The 18713-nt window shown below is 44.4% G+C and overlaps 1 protein-coding gene and 1 long non-coding RNA gene across 3 annotated transcripts; one reads left to right on the plus strand and one right to left on the minus strand.

Moving 5' to 3' along the window:
- The first annotated feature begins 50 nt into the window (after window positions 1-50).
- Window positions 51-1945, plus strand: LOC143333637 (uncharacterized). The gene is made up of 2 exons (XR_013078292.1): window positions 51-809; window positions 844-1945. It is a non-coding gene; the product is annotated as an uncharacterized LOC143333637 (long non-coding RNA).
- On the minus strand, window positions 1754-17246 carry tcf20 (transcription factor 20). 2 transcript variants are annotated; one of them, XM_076751727.1, is made up of 6 exons: window positions 16660-17246; window positions 6058-14486; window positions 5689-5782; window positions 5329-5378; window positions 5005-5105; window positions 1754-3290 (listed from the first exon to the last, which is right to left on the minus strand). In XM_076751727.1, exons 2-5 carry the CDS (start codon window positions 13282-13284, stop codon window positions 5046-5048), a joined length of 7431 nt encoding a protein of 2476 aa, XP_076607842.1. In that variant the 5' UTR covers window positions 13285-14486; window positions 16660-17246; the 3' UTR covers window positions 1754-3290; window positions 5005-5045. The 2 variants fall into 2 exon arrangements, with proteins under 2 accessions (XP_076607842.1, XP_076607841.1); XM_076751726.1 differs by having other exon boundaries at window positions 5315-5378.
- Window positions 17247-18713: the final 1467 nt, after the last annotated feature.

Consider the following 18713-nt stretch of genomic DNA (forward strand, 5'->3'; position numbering starts at 1 on the left):
CGAGCGGAGTGACTGTGGGTCTTTATGATCCGACCCCAGCGGTCAGACACCACTGTGAGCATATCACACGGACACGCCTCTTCTTTAATCCATCCGTACAAATCCAGAGCAGACAACTCTGTTCCATCTGTTTTCATTCTGATTCCTCGACTCATTTTGATCTATTTCTTTCACCTCTCCTCTTATCTGGCCCCTCTTCCGAAGCTCTCCAGCCTGTGAGGGCATGCAGCGCTCACTGTTTTGATGTGAAAATCAACATGACCTTGAAATGGTGAATAAACATGTCAGACAGCCTACACACTGATACATGGACCATATTGCTTTGCAGCACCTTATCTGGACACCAACTTTCACCGTGGACCGTGTGTCCCTGTGAGGCTACGGGCAGATTATTTCATAACTGCAGTCAACACAATCACTTCAATGTAAAGTTTCATGTTGTTGCCACTTTTAGAAAGACATGATATCATAAACTGGATGTTGTTTAATACAGTTAATCATATAATAGTGTTACAATAATTGTTTTCATACAGTTAAAGTGTCCATTTTTAGTTTACATTTGTTGGTTACTACCACCATTTACTACCATTTATCCTTTACTTTTAGATATTTGACCACTGGTATTGTAGTTCTACCTGTGTATTTCAACCTTTAGTTCTAGCTATAGCATCTATTTTAACCACTTGTCCATGATTTTAACTACTTCAGCTGTTTATGCATTACCAGATATTTCACTATTTCCCTTGCAATTGAAGCTAAGCTGTATACTTCAACCACTACGCATTAACTTTAGCTATCTATTTCAACCAGTTAGTCATCAGTTTGAACCAACTATTCCACCAGTTTATCCATGCTATAGCTATTTGGCTATAGCCAATTATCCCTTTCAAGCATTTATACTTGTAGCCATTACTACAAGACCTTTGCGTATTTCACGGTTTCTCCAATACTTTTAGCTATTCCACAATTCAGGCATTACTTGTAGTTCACAATTTCACTGTTTATCCATTACTTTAATCCATCTATTTCAACATTAAGTTATTACTTTTAGTAGTCCAAGTACAATTGGTTAACATTTAGCTCTATTGGGACCATTCATACTTGCAGTTATTTCTACATTTATGTTACTTTTAATTATCTGAACTCTTTGTTTTCACTTAAAATCTTAATGTCAGTGCTGGTTCACGATAACATTGGTGAGTTTTTAACTGTCAGTTGAAGCCATTGTGTGGAGGTTTAACAGCCAAGTTCATCTATTCTTTTTTAATGGAACTGTTTTCTTTTCTCTGCAATCAGACCTTTTGGTTTTAAGCATCTATTTTTACATTGAAGCTGCTTAACTTTCCTTCAATGAAATTCTCCAGTGTCACAGTTTCTTCAGACACTGATTGACAGAAACACAGAATCCTTGACCTGTTACAAAAGTGTCTTGACTTGAGTGCACTCCTAACCTGTCCTCTAAAGACAGCCTGAGAGAGCCAGAACGGGGTTATGCACTCCCTTCAAACTGAAAAGACAGGAAGAAGAAACGAGGAAGAGATGAAGCGTGGGTGTGTGTACAGAACAGAAATAGAGACGGGGATGGCTTCTGTATTTCAGAACACGTGCAGAAAAAGCGAGGCGGGAACGGAGTTTGGTAAAAGTGGAAACGAAATTGGGGCAGAAAAATGTCGGGTGAAACTGAAATAGGCTGTTTTATCAGTGCAACAAAGGTGACAAAAAACATGTCTGAGAAATAAGAAGAGGAGCATACTTGAAGCATTTTTTGAGTGTATTCATAATTCATATACATATTGACAGGTTTCTAATACAGCATGGTTTTGATAGTGTAACTGTCTTCTTCTCAGCTTGACTTTTTTTTTTTTTTTTTTTACAAGAATAACAATAAAAAATGATAAAGACAACACCATGTATGACTCACTTTTAAATTTTATGGCAATGCTTCTTTTGAATGGATTTTGCATCTCCCCATCAAATCGCTGCTGTGTCGCTGAAGAATGAAACCATTCAAAAGTACTTGGTAAGGCTTGCTCCCCCGTTCGCCAGTACAGTTGGCCAATCACAGCCTTCGTATGACACCCTCTCCAAAGTTCGCATAAAACGTTTCACCACTGTCCGAGGGACTGACGCCTGTCAGTCAAAAGTAACTTCTTCCTTAGTAGAACCAACGCAGCCTGCACACAGTTCCACACCGATGAAAACTCCTCAGCGTCCCATCCGCCATCTTTTCCCCTCAGCACGGTTAAAGACAGCGGACACGCGTTAGTCCATAGTGTTATCTCCTCCGCTTACAAGGCTCCATCCTTCTCTTTGCACATTACGAACATTTGTACTTGAAAAATAAGACTGTGTCCATCTGATTTTTCATGAATACTATCTGTACCGTAAAAACCCCAGTGATGAAAAATAAGAACACTTTTCAAAAGGACCAAAATGGAATCAAAGACCCAAATATCGGCATTTTTCAGTTTCTCACACACACTCACTTCTCATTCACACACGTGACTTTTGAAAGGCAACAGATGTCCGTTCTCCAAGGCAATAATGTCTTTGTGGCAAACTCGACCCTGACATTCCAGACATCGCTCTGGCTCTTCCCTCTCCAGGAATGAAAAAAACAAAAATCCAGTTCATGTGTTGACTGAATATAATGTGAGATACATCCACTTTCATGAGTAAATAATGAGGAGGATACAAAATAATGATGAAGACAAAAGTAATAATTGTCATCCTAATATAAGATAAGATACTACTTGTGAGAGGATACAAAATTCTCTCCTTTTCTTTCCTGGGTTTGACACCCAACTTGCTCCCAATACGCCTCTTCAAAAGAAAACCAGAAAACAAAGGTAACTGATGATAAAATAAGAGTTTAACACTTTACGGGTGTCTGAGGAAAATCAAAGTGAGCCTAGAGAGGAAGTCTGTTTCTTTTGTTCTTTACAGAAAAGTTCCTTTAGTTCCTCCATCAGTCTTGACGTCTCATTTTTTTCCGCTTGATGTTTGTAGTTTTTTGTTGTTTTTTTTTAACTTGTAGCTCCGTTCCTCTATGTTGCATGTCCATGTTTTTTTTTTCTTTTTTTTTCTGCTTTTAAGTAAAGAGCAACAATTCTCTTAGAAAAAAAAAAAGGTTTCTCCATTGTCTTAAATGTAAATAACGCTGATTCCCATTGAGAAATTGTACATTCCCTTTAGTTGTTCTCTGTCACAGATGCCAGTCCTGTCCTTTCACATTGGGGGCTGCATCACAAACAAGATTCATTTCTCAGTCTTCTATTATCCAAACTAACCTAGGAAAGGGAACACAAAAAAAACGAGGTTAGCGTCGTCATCATCATCATGGCCCGTGCATTACCCACAATCCTTTACTGATTATCCAACTCGCTGACAACCTCCACGTTGTTTAGATATGTATGTGCGAGTTCAGGCATGTACCCAAACTTCTAATTGAATGAATCTGAAACCTGAATTACCGCCTCGTGGTTGTCAAGTCAAGCTTTAGTTTCCGTCCATGTCTGACAAGATTTATATATGTAGTGAAGACTTTGAGGGAATTTAAATTAAGGGGATTTTAAGAGGATTTATTGGCAAAGCGGAAGTTATCACTATACTGACATATTAAAAATTTCCAGAGAGAAACATGCTGTCTTCACTTAGAGACTTTTTTCCAGAGGAGGACAGAGGACTGATAGAGAGCTTCATCACATGGAGCAACAACAATCACCTGAAGCTCAACATCAGCAGAACCAATGAACTTGTCATGGACTACTACTGGATGTTGCTGCACAGAAGCTGCACATTGTAAAACATGGATGCTTCACACACATCTTCAACCCGACAGCACAGAAGATCTAAACAATCAGCAGTTTGAAGGTGGACGCACAAGATTAGAGTCACCAATTCAGTATCTGACCACATGTGAAATATGGCCACAATCTGCCTTCTGTTCCTGAGTTAACATAATGATGTCACAGTGAAGCTGACCTTTGACCTTTTGGATGTAAAATGTCATCACTTAATTATATTATCCTATCAGACATTTGCATGAAATTCTGTCTTAATCAGTGTATGAATTCTTGAGTTGTGGCCAAAAATGTGTTTAGTGAGGTCACTGTGACCTTTGACCTCTGGCATCCAAGTGAACGTTTGTGCCAAATTTGAAGAAATCCCCTCAAAGCGTCCATCCCAGACAACCCTAACACATAATGTCTCCGGTGCAGCTGTCACCACCTTAGAGGCATAAAAAGTGATTTCTACAGTAAAACTTCATTTGTGCCAAGTCAAACAGCTGTTACCAGGTAAACTTCACTCTGATCAGGTGTCTATCGCTGTGTGTTTGGTTACAGTCAGGAATATATTCTCAAAACATGATGAAGTGAGGTGAAAAAGCCTCTAAATCCTTAGCATACCATTAGCATTCTGCTGCAACCTCAAAGAGAAAGAAAAGGAGAGATAAGGTGTTGCATGTCTTTAGTTTCTATGAGGACAGAATAGATTGAAAGTGAGGGGGAGGCAGTGAAAAGGAGTGACAGGCAGGAGCACAGCCACTCAGGGTGAGGTGAGGAGGAGTGTGAGAGCACGATGATTTTCCTCAGCAGGAGTCCAAGTACGAGCAACAAAGAGTATGGAGTAGTATTACTGTGTGAAATTAAACTGTCTGAATATAAAGAGGCCTGAGAGAACAACTTAGTGTCCATTTACAGTCTTCCACAAAAGAATGAAAAGGCTGCGTTTCCCTGATGAAAATCTATTTGCGGCGATCGAACCCGTTGGGTGGTGAGGTGGGGTTTTACACTCGGCTACAGAGCAGCATTACATTACACGCCAACATCCAATTAGGGAAGCTGTATTTTTCAGTCTCTATGGTTTTAGGTGGATGGACCGGTCTGGCACACTAGTTCACACTCTGAAAGGTGTTTTCATTCAAATTTTGAGAGGAAGAAAGAACAAAAATCAGGATGTGTTTGGATGACCAAATACATATATAACTGAGGCCAAACTTACAGCTCCCAGACTACTGCGTCTCTTCTTCTTCTCCGTTTCTCTCAGCCTCTCTCTGACTGCTCCAGGTAAACGGACTTGGCTGGCCGGATGCTCTGGGTAAACTGAGCAAAGAGGGGAGGAGGAGCGGTGAGAGACGGAGGGAAAGAAAAAGAAAATACACGGGGTCAGAAGGAGAGATTGATGGAAATGAAGTGTAACGGCTCAGTCAGTGATTGAGTGGTGAGGAACTACAGTGGCAAAGGAAAAGCAGACAGGATATTGACTGTAACACACAAAACAAGATTTCCCAAGAAACTGTATGCAAACCAACCTCTCCTTCTTTACCTTGTGCTTCGGACACCGCAGTGAGAAGTTATCTTCATTCAGAGAACAATCTGGAAGAGTGAAAGACAGTGAAAAACGATATTTGTGTTTTACAGTAGCTTCGTGTGCTACGTTAACCCTCTGAACACCACAGCCCAGCCGTGGTTTTGAAAGGACTTATATATATATATATATTACTTGTATATATCGCAGTGAAAAATGAGCCAACAGTGAGTAGAAATATAACAGGAGGAAAAAAAAACACCCAGAAACTGCTTGGGGTTCAGAGGATTAAACAGGCACAAATATCCCTTATTGGAAAACAGTAGGTTATGCTAACTCACTTTTTACGGTACATCTGTATTTAATGCTGTCACTCACCTGCTTCAATGGCGCACAGGTAGTGGTAGCGAAGTGTACAGCCTTTACTGTAGCAGCCCAGGGTTGAGCCAACCATCTCACAGTATGAGCAGCACTGAGCAGAGAGAGAGAGGCAGAGAAATGAATGCATCTTAAAACTGTACGAGACAAGAAAGAACAGCTCAGGGCCTAGAAAAACGATAGAAATCAATAAACATGTAAGACTATTAGAATAATAATATACTATGGAACATCTACATATGTCATAAAATATAAAACACTGACATTCAGAAACCACCTTTTGAACAGCTGCAGTAAACACCAGAAATAACAAGTTATAAACATGAAATATCCCCCAAAAACAATACAAAATAAACACAGGACACTCACTGTTTCTCTGGCGCCATCTAGTGCCTCCTGCAGGCCATACAGTCTCCCATTGACAAGGTACACCCCACTGGTCCACACTATACATCCTTCGTGGACCCACAGCTCCTCTGGGTCCATGGGCATCTGAGGCAGCTGGGCAAGTTGTGCCAGGGGTCCCAAGGAGTCCAAGGCTGGCGGAGGGGGCTGGAAGGGCAGGGACGCCTTACTGTTGGATGGCACCATTCTGGGGGACTCCTCACTAGATTTGTGCCTCCTTTTAAAACGGGGGTGTGAGGTCAGCTTTCTGTGTTGAGGTCGCTGTTGAGCTTCGTCTGTCGCTGGCTGCAGCTGTTGCTGTTTTCGTGCCTGTTGCTGGTCAGCCTCAAGGTCTGGCTCTCTCTTAAGCTCAGGGATAGGTCGGATATCTAGATTCATGTCCCAGGTTAGAGACGTTGTTTTACTGGTGGTGGGGGAGGAGCAGGATGGAGCGCTACTGAGCTTGCCAGCCATGTGCATCATCATATCCTCTCTTACAGCTATGGAGGCAGTTCTGACTGTAGTGGTAAGAGATGTTGGGTTTGAATCTAGGCTGATGGCACAGTCACTCTCAGTTGAGGGCTTGGTAAACTGAGCATCTTGTGTTTGTGTGTCTTGGATAGTGCTCAAAGCATTTGAGCTTATGTCTGAATTTGGTCCTGTTTTGTTTGTGCCTGTGGTTGTCTGACATTGTTTGACCTGGGGCTGGTTCTTGGGAAGCTTTGCAGCATATTCAGCTGGATAGAAAGGCCCATAGAGATCTCCAAGGTGTTTGTAATTTGCCCATTTCTGACACAGGCAGCAAAGAAGGCGACCAGAGTGATTGGTCTCAGTAATCACGGGGCCTGCAACAACATAGCCAGATGAAGGAAGTGCTTTTCCTGACTGAAGGGTAGTTTCCACCTCGTCTGGCTCCCTTTTCTCTGATTCTCTCTCTCTCCTAGATAACTGGGAGGAAAGAGCTGAGGTCAGGAGAGAATCAATTCCACTCCCGCCTGCTTTCCCTCCGACTGCACTACGCTCTCCTTTCATCTTGTCTTCCTCAGCATTTACAATGGTGCACACTGCCCCAATCTCTGGTATTTTGTTCTCCACGTGTATGTGTGGAACAAATGGGCCCTTCCTATTTGGATCTATGAATACTCTATTTGAGGCCAGGCTCCCTCCAGCCCCTAAAGGTGTATCTGGGTCATCTTTGGCCACTGATGGTGACGTTGCTGCTGCTGCTGCTGCTGCTGCTGCTCCCCTCCTTCTCCTCCTCTGTCGTCCTCTCGCTTCTAGAGGCTCATCTTCATCTTTCACACCTCTGCGTCTTCTTCGCACAGGTTTGATCTCACTCTCTGGCTGTGTGTCCTCACTCTCAACATCCACTTTCACTACCTGGGTTAAAATGGGTGGGGCCAGAGGGGGAGTGCTTTTATTGTCTGTCAGAGGTGGTGCTGCAGGGTCTGGCGGGCTGCTGGCAGTCTGCACTATCGGTGGGGTGGCAGCAGCTGTAGTTGGAGCGGGTGGGGCTGGAGGGGCACTCAGAGTTGTGCTCGGAGCCTGGGCCTGAGACTGGCCCTGCGCCTGTGTTTGGGCTGGGTTCTGGGCCCGTTTTTGTTTATTCACGCTCCCTACGGGCCTGCCCTTCTTCTTGCCAGATGGGAAATAGCCTTTAGGCACGACACTCTCTGCTGGCTTAGAATCTTGTGGTGACAAACTGGACCTAACAGCAGACATCTGATGTTGTCTATTCAGCATGTGTCCTTGAGCCTGGCTGTGGTGGGGTGGGGTGGTTCCATAGTAGTCACTGCCAGGATAATCATCAAATCCAATGCCAGATTCTTGAAGTTTCTGTCGAAGAAGATTAGCAGCGGACTGCTCTCCTCTTCTTGTCTCAAGCTGCTGGTAAGTGTTGGTGAAATGTTGAATGTCAGACAGCGCAGACGAAGATGGAGGTGGGGAGCCCTGGACTGGGCGTGGAAGAGGCGGAGGAGGGGGTAAAGGTCCGAGCAAAGTGAAATCCTCCTTATCACCAGATGCTGATGCCACAGCAGCTCCTAATCCAAAGTCAAAGTCTTGTTTTAGAGTCTGGGAAGTCTGATGAGGATCACATGGATAGGCAGACGGAGGTAAAGGCCCAGTCTCATCAACTACTCTGAAGGGAATCATGTCATTTAATGAGTGACTTTCATCCATGTAACTATCATCTCCTCCTGTGACCCTGGGGAAATGTGTTAAGTCTTGGTCCTGTGAATCATTAAACGGTGGTATGTCTGAGTGAGAGAAGCCTGGGTAATGATTTGACTCATCATCAGCATGGCCTGCTGGCTTTTTAATATTTGGGGTGATTTTCTGCACTATTGCCTCCAGTTTCAAACCTCGTCCTTTCCTGGGAGGCAAAACCTTGGTATTACCACTTGATGGAGACAGAGGTTGTGAATAGATATTCTCTCCGAGCAAAGGGGACGACAGCCTGGGACATGGGATATCTGAACTGGATGAGTCATCTTCATTGTGATGGCTAGACTCAGACTGAGCCCCAGGAGAGTGGTGTGAATTTGTGGCAGCCCTCGGCTGAGACACATCCTGGAGTTGCCTTTTGGCGGGAATAGGAGAGATAAAAGAACGAACTCTCCTTCGCAATATTAGCGGATTAGTGTCTCCAGAACCTCCAGTTTTAGTCTGGCGCTGCACCTGTGGCTGAGTGGAGTTGATGTCAGCAGAAGGCTTAGAGGAGCTGGGTGGAGGGGGTGGGCAGGGATGTTTGGCTTCCTCTGTGGGTCCTCTGGAGACCTCAGGTTCAGCAGCATTTTGGCCAGGAATCATCTGTGGAGGAACATGGCTGTGTGAGGCTACAGGAACAGGAGGAGGGGGGGGAGGAGGTAGGGGAGGTGGTTGTGTTCTGTAGTAGGAGTCTCCCTCTATCACTCTGGCACCGTCTCTTCCAGAGTGTGTTGACTCCCACATTTTCAAATCAAAGAAGGCGCTTTGATGATGGAGTGAAGTTTTGCCTGCATGTTGTTCACCGGGCATATCAGTTTGGGAGATCATCCTCTGTCTCTGTTCTGATTGGCTGACCTTATGTCTTCCTGGAGAAGAACCAGGCTGCATCATCATGTCCTTTGATGGCCTGTTCATTGCTTTTACCCAGTCGCTCATGTCATGGGGGTGATGAGGGGGGCCACGAGGGTGAGGATACATTTGAAGCTTATTCGTGGACTGAGTCTGGGGGGATAAATTGTGGTAAGGATGGTGGGAGGGAAAATGGGGGTTACTGCGTGGCATCATATTTCCTTCTCTTGTGTCTCCAAATCGATATGCAGGAAAAGTGCTGCCACTGCAAGTTGATAAATCAACACCATGAAGATAGGACTGATGCCTTGAAGGTGAAGATAAGGGATTGGTGCTCATAGGATGAGAAGGCAAGGCTGAGATATCAACACTACCTCGCCTATAGGGGTCAGCGTTCATTAGAACAGATGAGTGAACAGACTTGGCATGATACTCCATATCAGCCTCATTAGCTCCACCACTGCCATGATCAGTTTGTAAATTTGCAGCGTCTAGGCCAGCCTCTTTTGATGCTGTTTCCATTTTCACCATTTGTTTCTCTCCAGCATCCTTTTTACTCAGATCATTGGCTGCTGCTGGAGAGGAAAATGGCTGTTGAATCACTGAGGCTCCACTCTGACTTTTCTCCCGCTCCCTCTCTCTGTCACTTTCCCTGTCCCTCTCTGGTGTGCTGCGTCGGTTTGGCGACACATCACAGATGACAGAGCGTCGCTCTGATGGGGCTAATACGGAGCCTGATGATTTTTGAGACTCTGTTTGACCAATACTGCCTGTTAACGGCTCTGGCTCTTGCAAAAGGAGCTCTTGCACAGCAGAGGATGGGGTGGACACATTAGATAATGCTTTCCTCTGTGGTAGAGAAAAGTCAGCTAAGTTTATATGTTTCGGTGGGGGCTGCCGAGAATCTGTAGGCTGTGGTAACTGACTCTGGGACAGACCCACTTCATTTTTTTCAGCATTTTGCAGTATCTTAGCATTTGACACATCTGACTTCACTGAGGAATGAGGATCTGTGGTAAAATCAGGGTCACTTCCATGCCTCTGATTTGGATGCGGGGGCTTTCCAGAGCTACCCATTTGGGCAGAATGAGCCAAAACCTCATTTACTCCACTTTGCACCCTCATACTTTCAGTCATGCTATACGGGTGTCTGGATTGAAACTGCTGCTGGACATGGAGATGGGCAGGAAATGCCTGTTCTGGTCTGCCATAACGTCTATCTAAATTGTAACCTTGAAGAACCTCTTGTAAAAGGCTTGGAAATTGCTGCATTTGTGAATTATCCTCATGACCTTTAGCTCCTGCTCCCTGCCCTCTCTTCACCAAAGCCTCTGCTACAGAGCCAGCATCTTTAGGATGTGCAGGACCATAACCAGTTTGTGATTGTTGGTACCCCAGGTATCTGGAATTTGATTCCATTGCACCCGCTGGGCCAGCCCTCCCTCTGTTCTTCATTGTCAGATCTGAGCCATATGTTGATTCTGGGTGGCCATATTTATGTGGTCCAGACTGGGGAGGATTTTGAGGTCGTCCAAAATTTGATTTCTGATGAAGGGAAGAATATATACTCAGATCTACACCTTCTTCCCCATTATGGCTGCTTGACTCTCTAAAGTAAGAGTGTGACTGTTTCTCTTCGATACAGTTGTCTTGGGGATGCTTGCCTTTTTCAGTGTGACTTCCCTCAGAGCGGGCTGAAACAATCACACCAACACTACTGGCACTCTGCTGTTCCTCAGATGTGTGCTTTTCTTCCTTCTCATTATTGTGTAATCTGGATGCCGTGTGCAACCTATTTTCTTTGTCCTGACCATTTTGTGTATTGACTTCTCCATCTCGTTGCATCTGGCTGCTGCCTTTCTCTGTTTTCTCGACTGAGCCTTCACTTTCTTTTTTGAGGACTTCATTTTTAATTTCTGTTGTCTTCCTATGGCCACCTCGGTGGTCATTATATGTTAAACCAGGCTCTGAGACACAATTTGGCTGTGGAGGAGGAATACTGGAGGAGGTGGATGAGGGGGATGAGGAAACTGGAGGTGTTGAATGTGAAGTTGGGCCAGTCTCTGATGACTGACATCCAAAGGATGGAGATGATGATGAAGAGGGAACGTGAGCTTCATCTGCTTTTGTTTCAGAAGCAAGTGCTTCTTTTGACGGTGAATCAGAGGTGACTGTTTTAACATTTGTTGCTTGTCCAGTCTGTGTTTGAGTCTGAGATGGAGGGTGATAGCCAGTTGGTTCAGATCCACTGCTTGCACCGCTCATCTGTCTCACTCTCCCACGTTCCCCCTCAGAAAACTGCTCCTCACGCTCCACCTTGGTCCCAGATGAGCCTCCAAGTGGCATCAATGAAGAGTCTTCATCAGTGCCAGCATCTAAACTTGCACCATCACCAATCCCCACTGCACTTCCATCTTTAACTGTACTCGTACTTGAGGCTGCACTTGCATTTCGACTCCTTGGTTGGGATGGGGGCACGCCATGTGTTGCCTGTTGCATCTGCCCCCCATCTTTCCCCTTCTTCTGTGACAGCACTGTGTCAGTGAGGAGCATGTGCTGAACTGTGTTTGGTAAATTGGCTACTTGTGAGCTCAAAGCATTAAGACTATTCAGGCCAGCATCCTGCATTTTGTCATGTGGAGAAGCTGAATAAACAGAGGAGCCTTCCTCTCGAGATCCAATTCCTGTGACTAGACCCATTTTGTTGCGGCCTGTTGGAGGAAGACTGCTCCCTCCAACTGCACTCATGCTGTGAGCTTTATGACTGCCACTGCTACCACAACTACTAATGCTGCTATTTGAGTTGGGTGTGGGACTTAACTGAGGCATGGTCTGCAGTAATCTACCTTGACCATGGCTGCTACGGGGGTTTGATGTTGGAGGATGTGACGGACCATGACCTGAGGGGTTTCCATGTGCCTCTGAGACACCCATCAAAGGGGAAGGAGAGGAGCTACAACTGGGGGAATGCACTGCAGAGGCCGCTGGAGAGGGGTTGGATATTGGGCTAAAGTTTTGGTTAATTTGGGTTTGTTGAGCATTGGGATGCATTGGTGATTTAGATATTTCTTGAGATGCTGCTTGAGGTATACTGGGATTGGATGCTTGATGATGTTTAGCATATACAGAGCCTGGAGACGGGCCCTGGTGCTGCATCTTGAGAGAGTTGTCATAACCTACCCCTAAATTGTGCTGCGAGTTACGGTGCTGTAGTGTGACTTGCTTGTGAAGTGAATGAGTCTGTGGGGAATATCCAGGATAATTTGAAGCATGGTAACTCTGCTGAACATTCTCCATTGGCCCTACATTGTTAGCAGCAACTGAACTGGAGACTGAGTTTGAACTGGAGTTGACACTGGGAGAGCTGTTGACTTTGGGATCGAACCCAGTGCTCGAAGCCCCGTCCAGATATCGCTGCGGAGGGGGGCTGTACATTCCTGATGACCCCGTAGATGCTCCACCCTGTGGGGAGTAGTGTGGGTACTGAGGAGTCATTCTGTGCCCAGAATGTGGATAGCTCCTAAGTTGCTGTCCATGGGGAACAGCTGTGAAGGTTTGCCCATGCTGGCGGTGTTGCATTTGAGAACCTGGCACTGACTGCATTGCAGGGTTCTGACTCATATTGTACTGATGAGAAGGAGAGAACGCTCCAGCACCAGCACCTCCACCTGAACCAGCACTGGAACCATAGTCTACTGGATATGGTGACATGAGGCCAGATGATGGTGCAGAGCCAGATCCAGCATGCCGGTACTGGTGGGGTATATGTCCATCAATGTTAGGGTATCCAAACCCTGCCCCATAACCCATGCCCCCCCTTCTGTGTCTGTCCTTTCCACCCATTGAAAAATAATAATCCATGACGTCCTTCCTGTAAGGGTTGTTAGAGTTGCCACTGTGAATGTTACCCTGTGTTGGCGGTGGCTCCACAGCTCCTCTGTTTCTCGCACTGTAAGCAAGCATGTGGCTGGCTTGAGTGGGGTGGTGATGGCCTCTGTGCAGGCTCTGCTGTTGCATCCCCACGTAATCATCTGTCATCCTTGGGGAGATCTGGGGATCTGCTGGCTGAGGGGGATACGGAGGTCCTCCTCCACCCCTCCCACTGAACCCCGGGGGGACAGAAGGGGGAGCTGGACTGTTAGAAAAATTCTGCATTGTTTTTCCAAGTTTGGATTAAAAACGGAAATAACTGTCAGTGTCTATACCAGGGAATGCTTCTGATCAGAAACTGGAAGGCTTACGGCAGTAACCATAAATGACAAAAAGAGAGTCTATGGCCTGGCAGTAAAACAAGGAAATGCTTTCGAAATCCACCAAAGAGTTCAAGCTGAGAAATATATATCGCAGATGTTATGATCACTTTTTTTTGTAGCAGAGAGTGGATAGGGAGGTTTAACAGATGATGATTTTATCAATATATGAAGGCCAAATGGTGAAAATCTTACTTCTTCAACTGGATGATAGTATAGTTAATGGTTCTAAAAAAGGCCTTAAAAAGTAAATTTTCCAAAAGAAAAAAGAGATATGTGGTGAAGCAGGTTTCTAACGCAGAAAAATACAAGACTAAAAGAGTGCAGTCCCTTCCATGAAGCTGTTTGGCACTGGGCAGGCAATGATATCACGGACGACTGAAGCACAACCGTGTGAGATGTTCAACCTCAATGTCTTTACATGTATACACTCTGCAATAGTCACAGCTCAAGCAACCAGAGCTATGTTAGGATTAAATTATGCTGTGATCCAACAACATCTTGGGCAAAAAAAATAAAAAATAAAAAAAAAAACTTCTCAATAAAACCATTGAGACTCTGTTCCGTCACAGCAATCCTTCAGTTTGCCGGGACCTGACTCACACCTGTATGAGACGAAAACTGCAGTAACGTGAATCAAGAGGTCTGCATACAGACCCTCACTAAACACTCCCAGAGGTAAACAATCCATTGATATTCTCAGCAGCTCTTGGATGCAGAGTGGAATACTTTTGGAGATGTTTTTTTTTCTTGGTCATTCCCTTTGAAATACTGTTTTCTTCTTTGAGTTTTTTTGCTACTGAATGCATTCCTTCGGACTGTAGAAGTCTTTGGTCCCTATTTAGCAATTGTTCTTTCCTCGACTGTGTTCAGATTCTTCTTGGTTCTCTCCTGTGTCTTCAGCATATAGCTGTCTTACCTTTGTTTTTTCTGTCAACCATCATTTAATTCTACCTAGTTCCATGGCAACAATTTTCCAAAGGAGGGTAATCCATTTATTCCACTTCAAGTTCAGTCAATTCAAGCTCCTGTTTTCTGTTTCTCTTCAGTATTTCCATGCAGATAAGTTCATATTCCAGCAGCTGCTGACCAGAAGCCTTCACAACTCTGCAAATACAAAAGATGAACCAAAAAGTTAGCATGCAAAAATGAAAAGGCGCTATTGATTTACCAAACCTTGTGCTAAGGCAACAGCTCTGTTGCCGTAATTAAATAATTATAAAGAGAAATGCACTGTGGGCATACAATAATATTACACCACTTATATGGTCTGATTTGATATTCATTTGTCTGAATAAGATTATTTTCACTCAGCAATTAATTTCAACAATCGTGCAGAGACATAAGATGTAGGGGGGAAAAAAAGAATTTAATTAATTTAGTTTTCAGCCTTTGTTTAGGCTTTCTGTAACTTAGGTGATCTTACTTTCAAATTGTTGAGGCTGTGTTCGCTGAAAAAGAAAAACTCAGTGCTGATCTAGACTCACATATTTCAGATTGCATCAGCATTTCCCATAAGTGGATTTATTTTTAGTGGCCCACCACAATAATCACACAGGTCCATCACAAATAGATTCACCCAACCAACAATAATGTTAACATTACTTCCATGTTGCATATTCATTCAACTCCTGACTTCACTACTTAAAAGGCTTGCTGGCCTCATATCAATGCTGCTCTTTTAACATGCAGTAAGAGTACAGCCTTTACTGTGGCTGGAGCTCGAACAATACATGCCTAAGCTGTCGCTTCTGACTGATAACAAACGGAGTTGGTGGAGAGAAAAGTGGGTTAGCGGCAGCATGCAATTAAGGCAACAAAGTAACACAGGCAAGGTCACAAACACTACTTCACATGTAAACAAACAACATCTGGGAGCCAAGACAGAAGCAGTCCTTCTCCAACCTCTTTACAATCAGACTAAAGACCATTAACTTTAGTGTATTTAACTTGTTTTAATGGGCTTTCATTATTATGGGTGATAATTAAAGGGATGACGCCACCTTTACCGGGTCAGTGCCCATAATTGCCATGTGTGACATAAGCCTCTATTGTCTGCCTCAAATACACTATAAAATAGTTAATGGCCCAAACACAACTTCAGGTGACTTTTTTTTTGTTGTTGTTGTTGTTGTTGTGGTAAAGACTTACACGCAATAACAAGCCATTCCTGTTTATGATTACGACTATGAGTATAACTGGTGTTATCTGTCTGTCAATCTTATCATTAGTGTGAATCTATCTTCACCAATGTATGGTTTTTAAACACACACACAGAGAGAGAGATGAGCAGCTGAATGAAAAAACGTGGGAAAATAACAAGACCAGGAGGACTTACAAAACAAACTGGCCATACCTTGTAAATCACAGTGAGTCCTAGGCACTGCATACAGGTCAATGTTCAAGTGTGTCATTCAGGGTTCAAAACTAGTGGGTAAATGCAGTGTACAACTGGTAAAGTTAGACGGACACTATTGATCTCCATCCGTCTATGAGCTCATATTGTGATTACTAATTAATCACAGCAGCTCACTGTGCATGACCAGGCAGCAGCATTCACAGTACACAGAACAGTGCAGCATTTATACACAAACTGGCTCAATGCAGTCTGTCAGCAAGTCAATCAATTGCATGGCTACATATTGATAAGAGCATACGCAGTGCTCTTCGCAGACAACGACAAAACGCCAGCTCTGTTGTATTTTGATCATTTGCCGTCTCATCAACGCAACACTTGCTTTTGTAACAGCTTTAGTAGCTACATTAGCTAATAGCAAGGTATACGCATTACAATTAGCTTTGTGGTGCTGCCTTTTAGCTCTGTGGGGTTAGCGTTAGCTAAAATACCTCACATACTGCAAATTAAATATGCGAACTAGCCGCATATGTTAGAAGCTAGCTACGCTACAGACCACTAGTTAGCATCGTGGCAAGCTAGCCAATTTGCGTTTATTACATTATTACGAGCATTTGAGGATGTGTATAAAGCGATAGATGTAGCAGGCTAAAGGCAAGGGGCAGCCAAGCAGCGTTTAGCTACAAAAGAGAGGTGATTAGGTGCAGATGTTTCCCCCTCACAAATTCAGTGGGGCTGTGAGTAAATGGGTTAGCTAGCATAAATAACGAAACAGTTACACTGGCAAGAGACCTGGTGTGGCTACTGCATCAGAAAATAATCATCACGCAGCCTGACATTTCCCTTGAATAAACAGAGCTAACGTTTGCCAGGGAGAGGCAACTCAGGCAGAGACAGGCTAGCTAACATACTCCAAATGCATACCTGAAAACGTAGCAATACAAGGCCCCTCGAAGACTGAAAGGCTGTTTTGTGACAATCCCGCTGCTGTGGCAGGAAACCCCAGTCTTGAGTCGACTGCTCCGCCGCTTTTCCCTCACCCTTTTGAGTCCAGACAACCCCGACCAGCGGCGGCGAAGTCGGGGGCCCCGTCACGACACTCAGATCCCGGGCCTTTCTTCCGATATCCCCTTTTTTCTTTTGTCCTCACCTCCAAAAATGATGAGAGCAGAGCACAATCGGGGTGCCTGTAGGTCCCGTAGCCAGTGAGGTCCATACACCCCCGCCCCCTCCCCTCTTGTTCCCTCGCCTCTCTCTCCCTCTTTCACACACCGCTGAGGTGATTCCACCTATCTAGAACTAAAATTAAACACACTGCCATCTCGCAAGCCTCCACTAACACATGAAGATCTCAAACGTCAGTTTCCGTCACTAAATTGCACTTGCATGCCTTCATCAGCAGCTCGACCTATTCGTTTTCCTGTTAGACTACTGTTTTTTTTCTTGCAACAGAAAGACCGCCTTGAAAATGCATACACACTCATATTCCTGCACCCCCTCCCTCATCTCTCTCCATCACATCCCTCCAACTCCCCTCCCTCTCTGAAGCTTTTGCTATTTCACCGATTTTCACCTATTTCCACCATGAAATCTAAGATTATAGTAATATTGCAAATGCATTTTTTGCATGCCTGGTGCTTAGCGTTTTATCACAGCCCCTTTGTTCTTATTTCATCTCAAGTGAAAATTAGTCAGGGGAGCCTAATGAAGGCACCAGGGTACAAAGGCAAATATGGAGAGGAGACAGGGTTGAATGGAATGCTATGTCTGAAATGAATAACAGATAAAAGACAATTTGTGAGCTAATCGGGGCGCCTGCATTAGAGGAAGATTGCAGTGCATTGGATGAAGCTTGTCAAGTTTATTGTGGTCTCTTCATGCTGACACGCAGACCCATTGTACACACAGTGCAGCTATGGTGTTTTGTTATTTTTTTCCCACAAAGAAAAGCCACTTAAATCATTACCATAATATCTATTCATTGGTGAAGGTTTGACACGACACACTCAGAACATCACCGTGGCCAGAACAACAATGGAGGTGCTACAAACAGAATCTTTTTCCCATTAAATTTATTGTCTCTGCCTGAGCTTATCTGCACTCACGCAGGGCCAGCGAGTGCAATGCAGACTCACTCGCACTCTCCTACCATCATAATGATGTGCCCTATGCCCCCCATCCATGGTGCTGCACTTTTAATGTACTGCTGTGTGTCATACATGCACACGCTCACACACACAGACGCACACATTCACCACATACAAAGAAAGCACACGCGCACATGCAAGGACACACACTGGCACGGTCACAAAAATCCAGCCTGAAATGCACACACACACACACACACACACGCACACAGTTAGCACACAAGCACACGCATCTGAATGCACTCACTTAACCTGTCAATCACAAGAGTAAAATCTCCCTCAGTTTCTAAACAACAGTTCAATACATTTCATTCCCTTGCAGATACACGTCTATTTCTATCATAGTTGCCATAGCAACTGCATCACAGAGCCTTAACTGTGGATAATTTTCAGGCTACGTGTCTACACTTGCTTTTTACATGTGCAATTTCATGCAGACGTTCTTGTTTGCTGGTACAAGTCTTCATCCATGAATCACTGACATGCAGTTGTGTACTTGTATTGCCGCTAAGTCAAAGTGAAAGAGCTGAGAGGCGAGATAAAGGGCATTGATACTCTGAGCCAGCAAGTCAGCCAGCCAGGCCTATCCAATCAACAGGAACGCCTGCTGGGATTCACACAGACTCTCTCCATCACGGACAAGGTCACAAAATCTTCCAAAGAGGAGACTCAAAGCGCACATTTGTAAAGAAAGCAAGCGGTTTTGAACACACTTAATGCTCTCCACATCATTGTTACACACACACACACACACACACACACGCACACTGTCCTCTCTCTTCTGTTGTGTTGCCAAAGTTGAATGATTTTACAGAAAATGCACCATCGCAA

The sequence above is a fragment of the Chaetodon auriga genome, chromosome 16 (genome assembly GCF_051107435.1).
Source record: "Chaetodon auriga isolate fChaAug3 chromosome 16, fChaAug3.hap1, whole genome shotgun sequence".
Classification (NCBI taxonomy): domain Eukaryota; kingdom Metazoa; phylum Chordata; class Actinopteri; order Chaetodontiformes; family Chaetodontidae; genus Chaetodon; species Chaetodon auriga.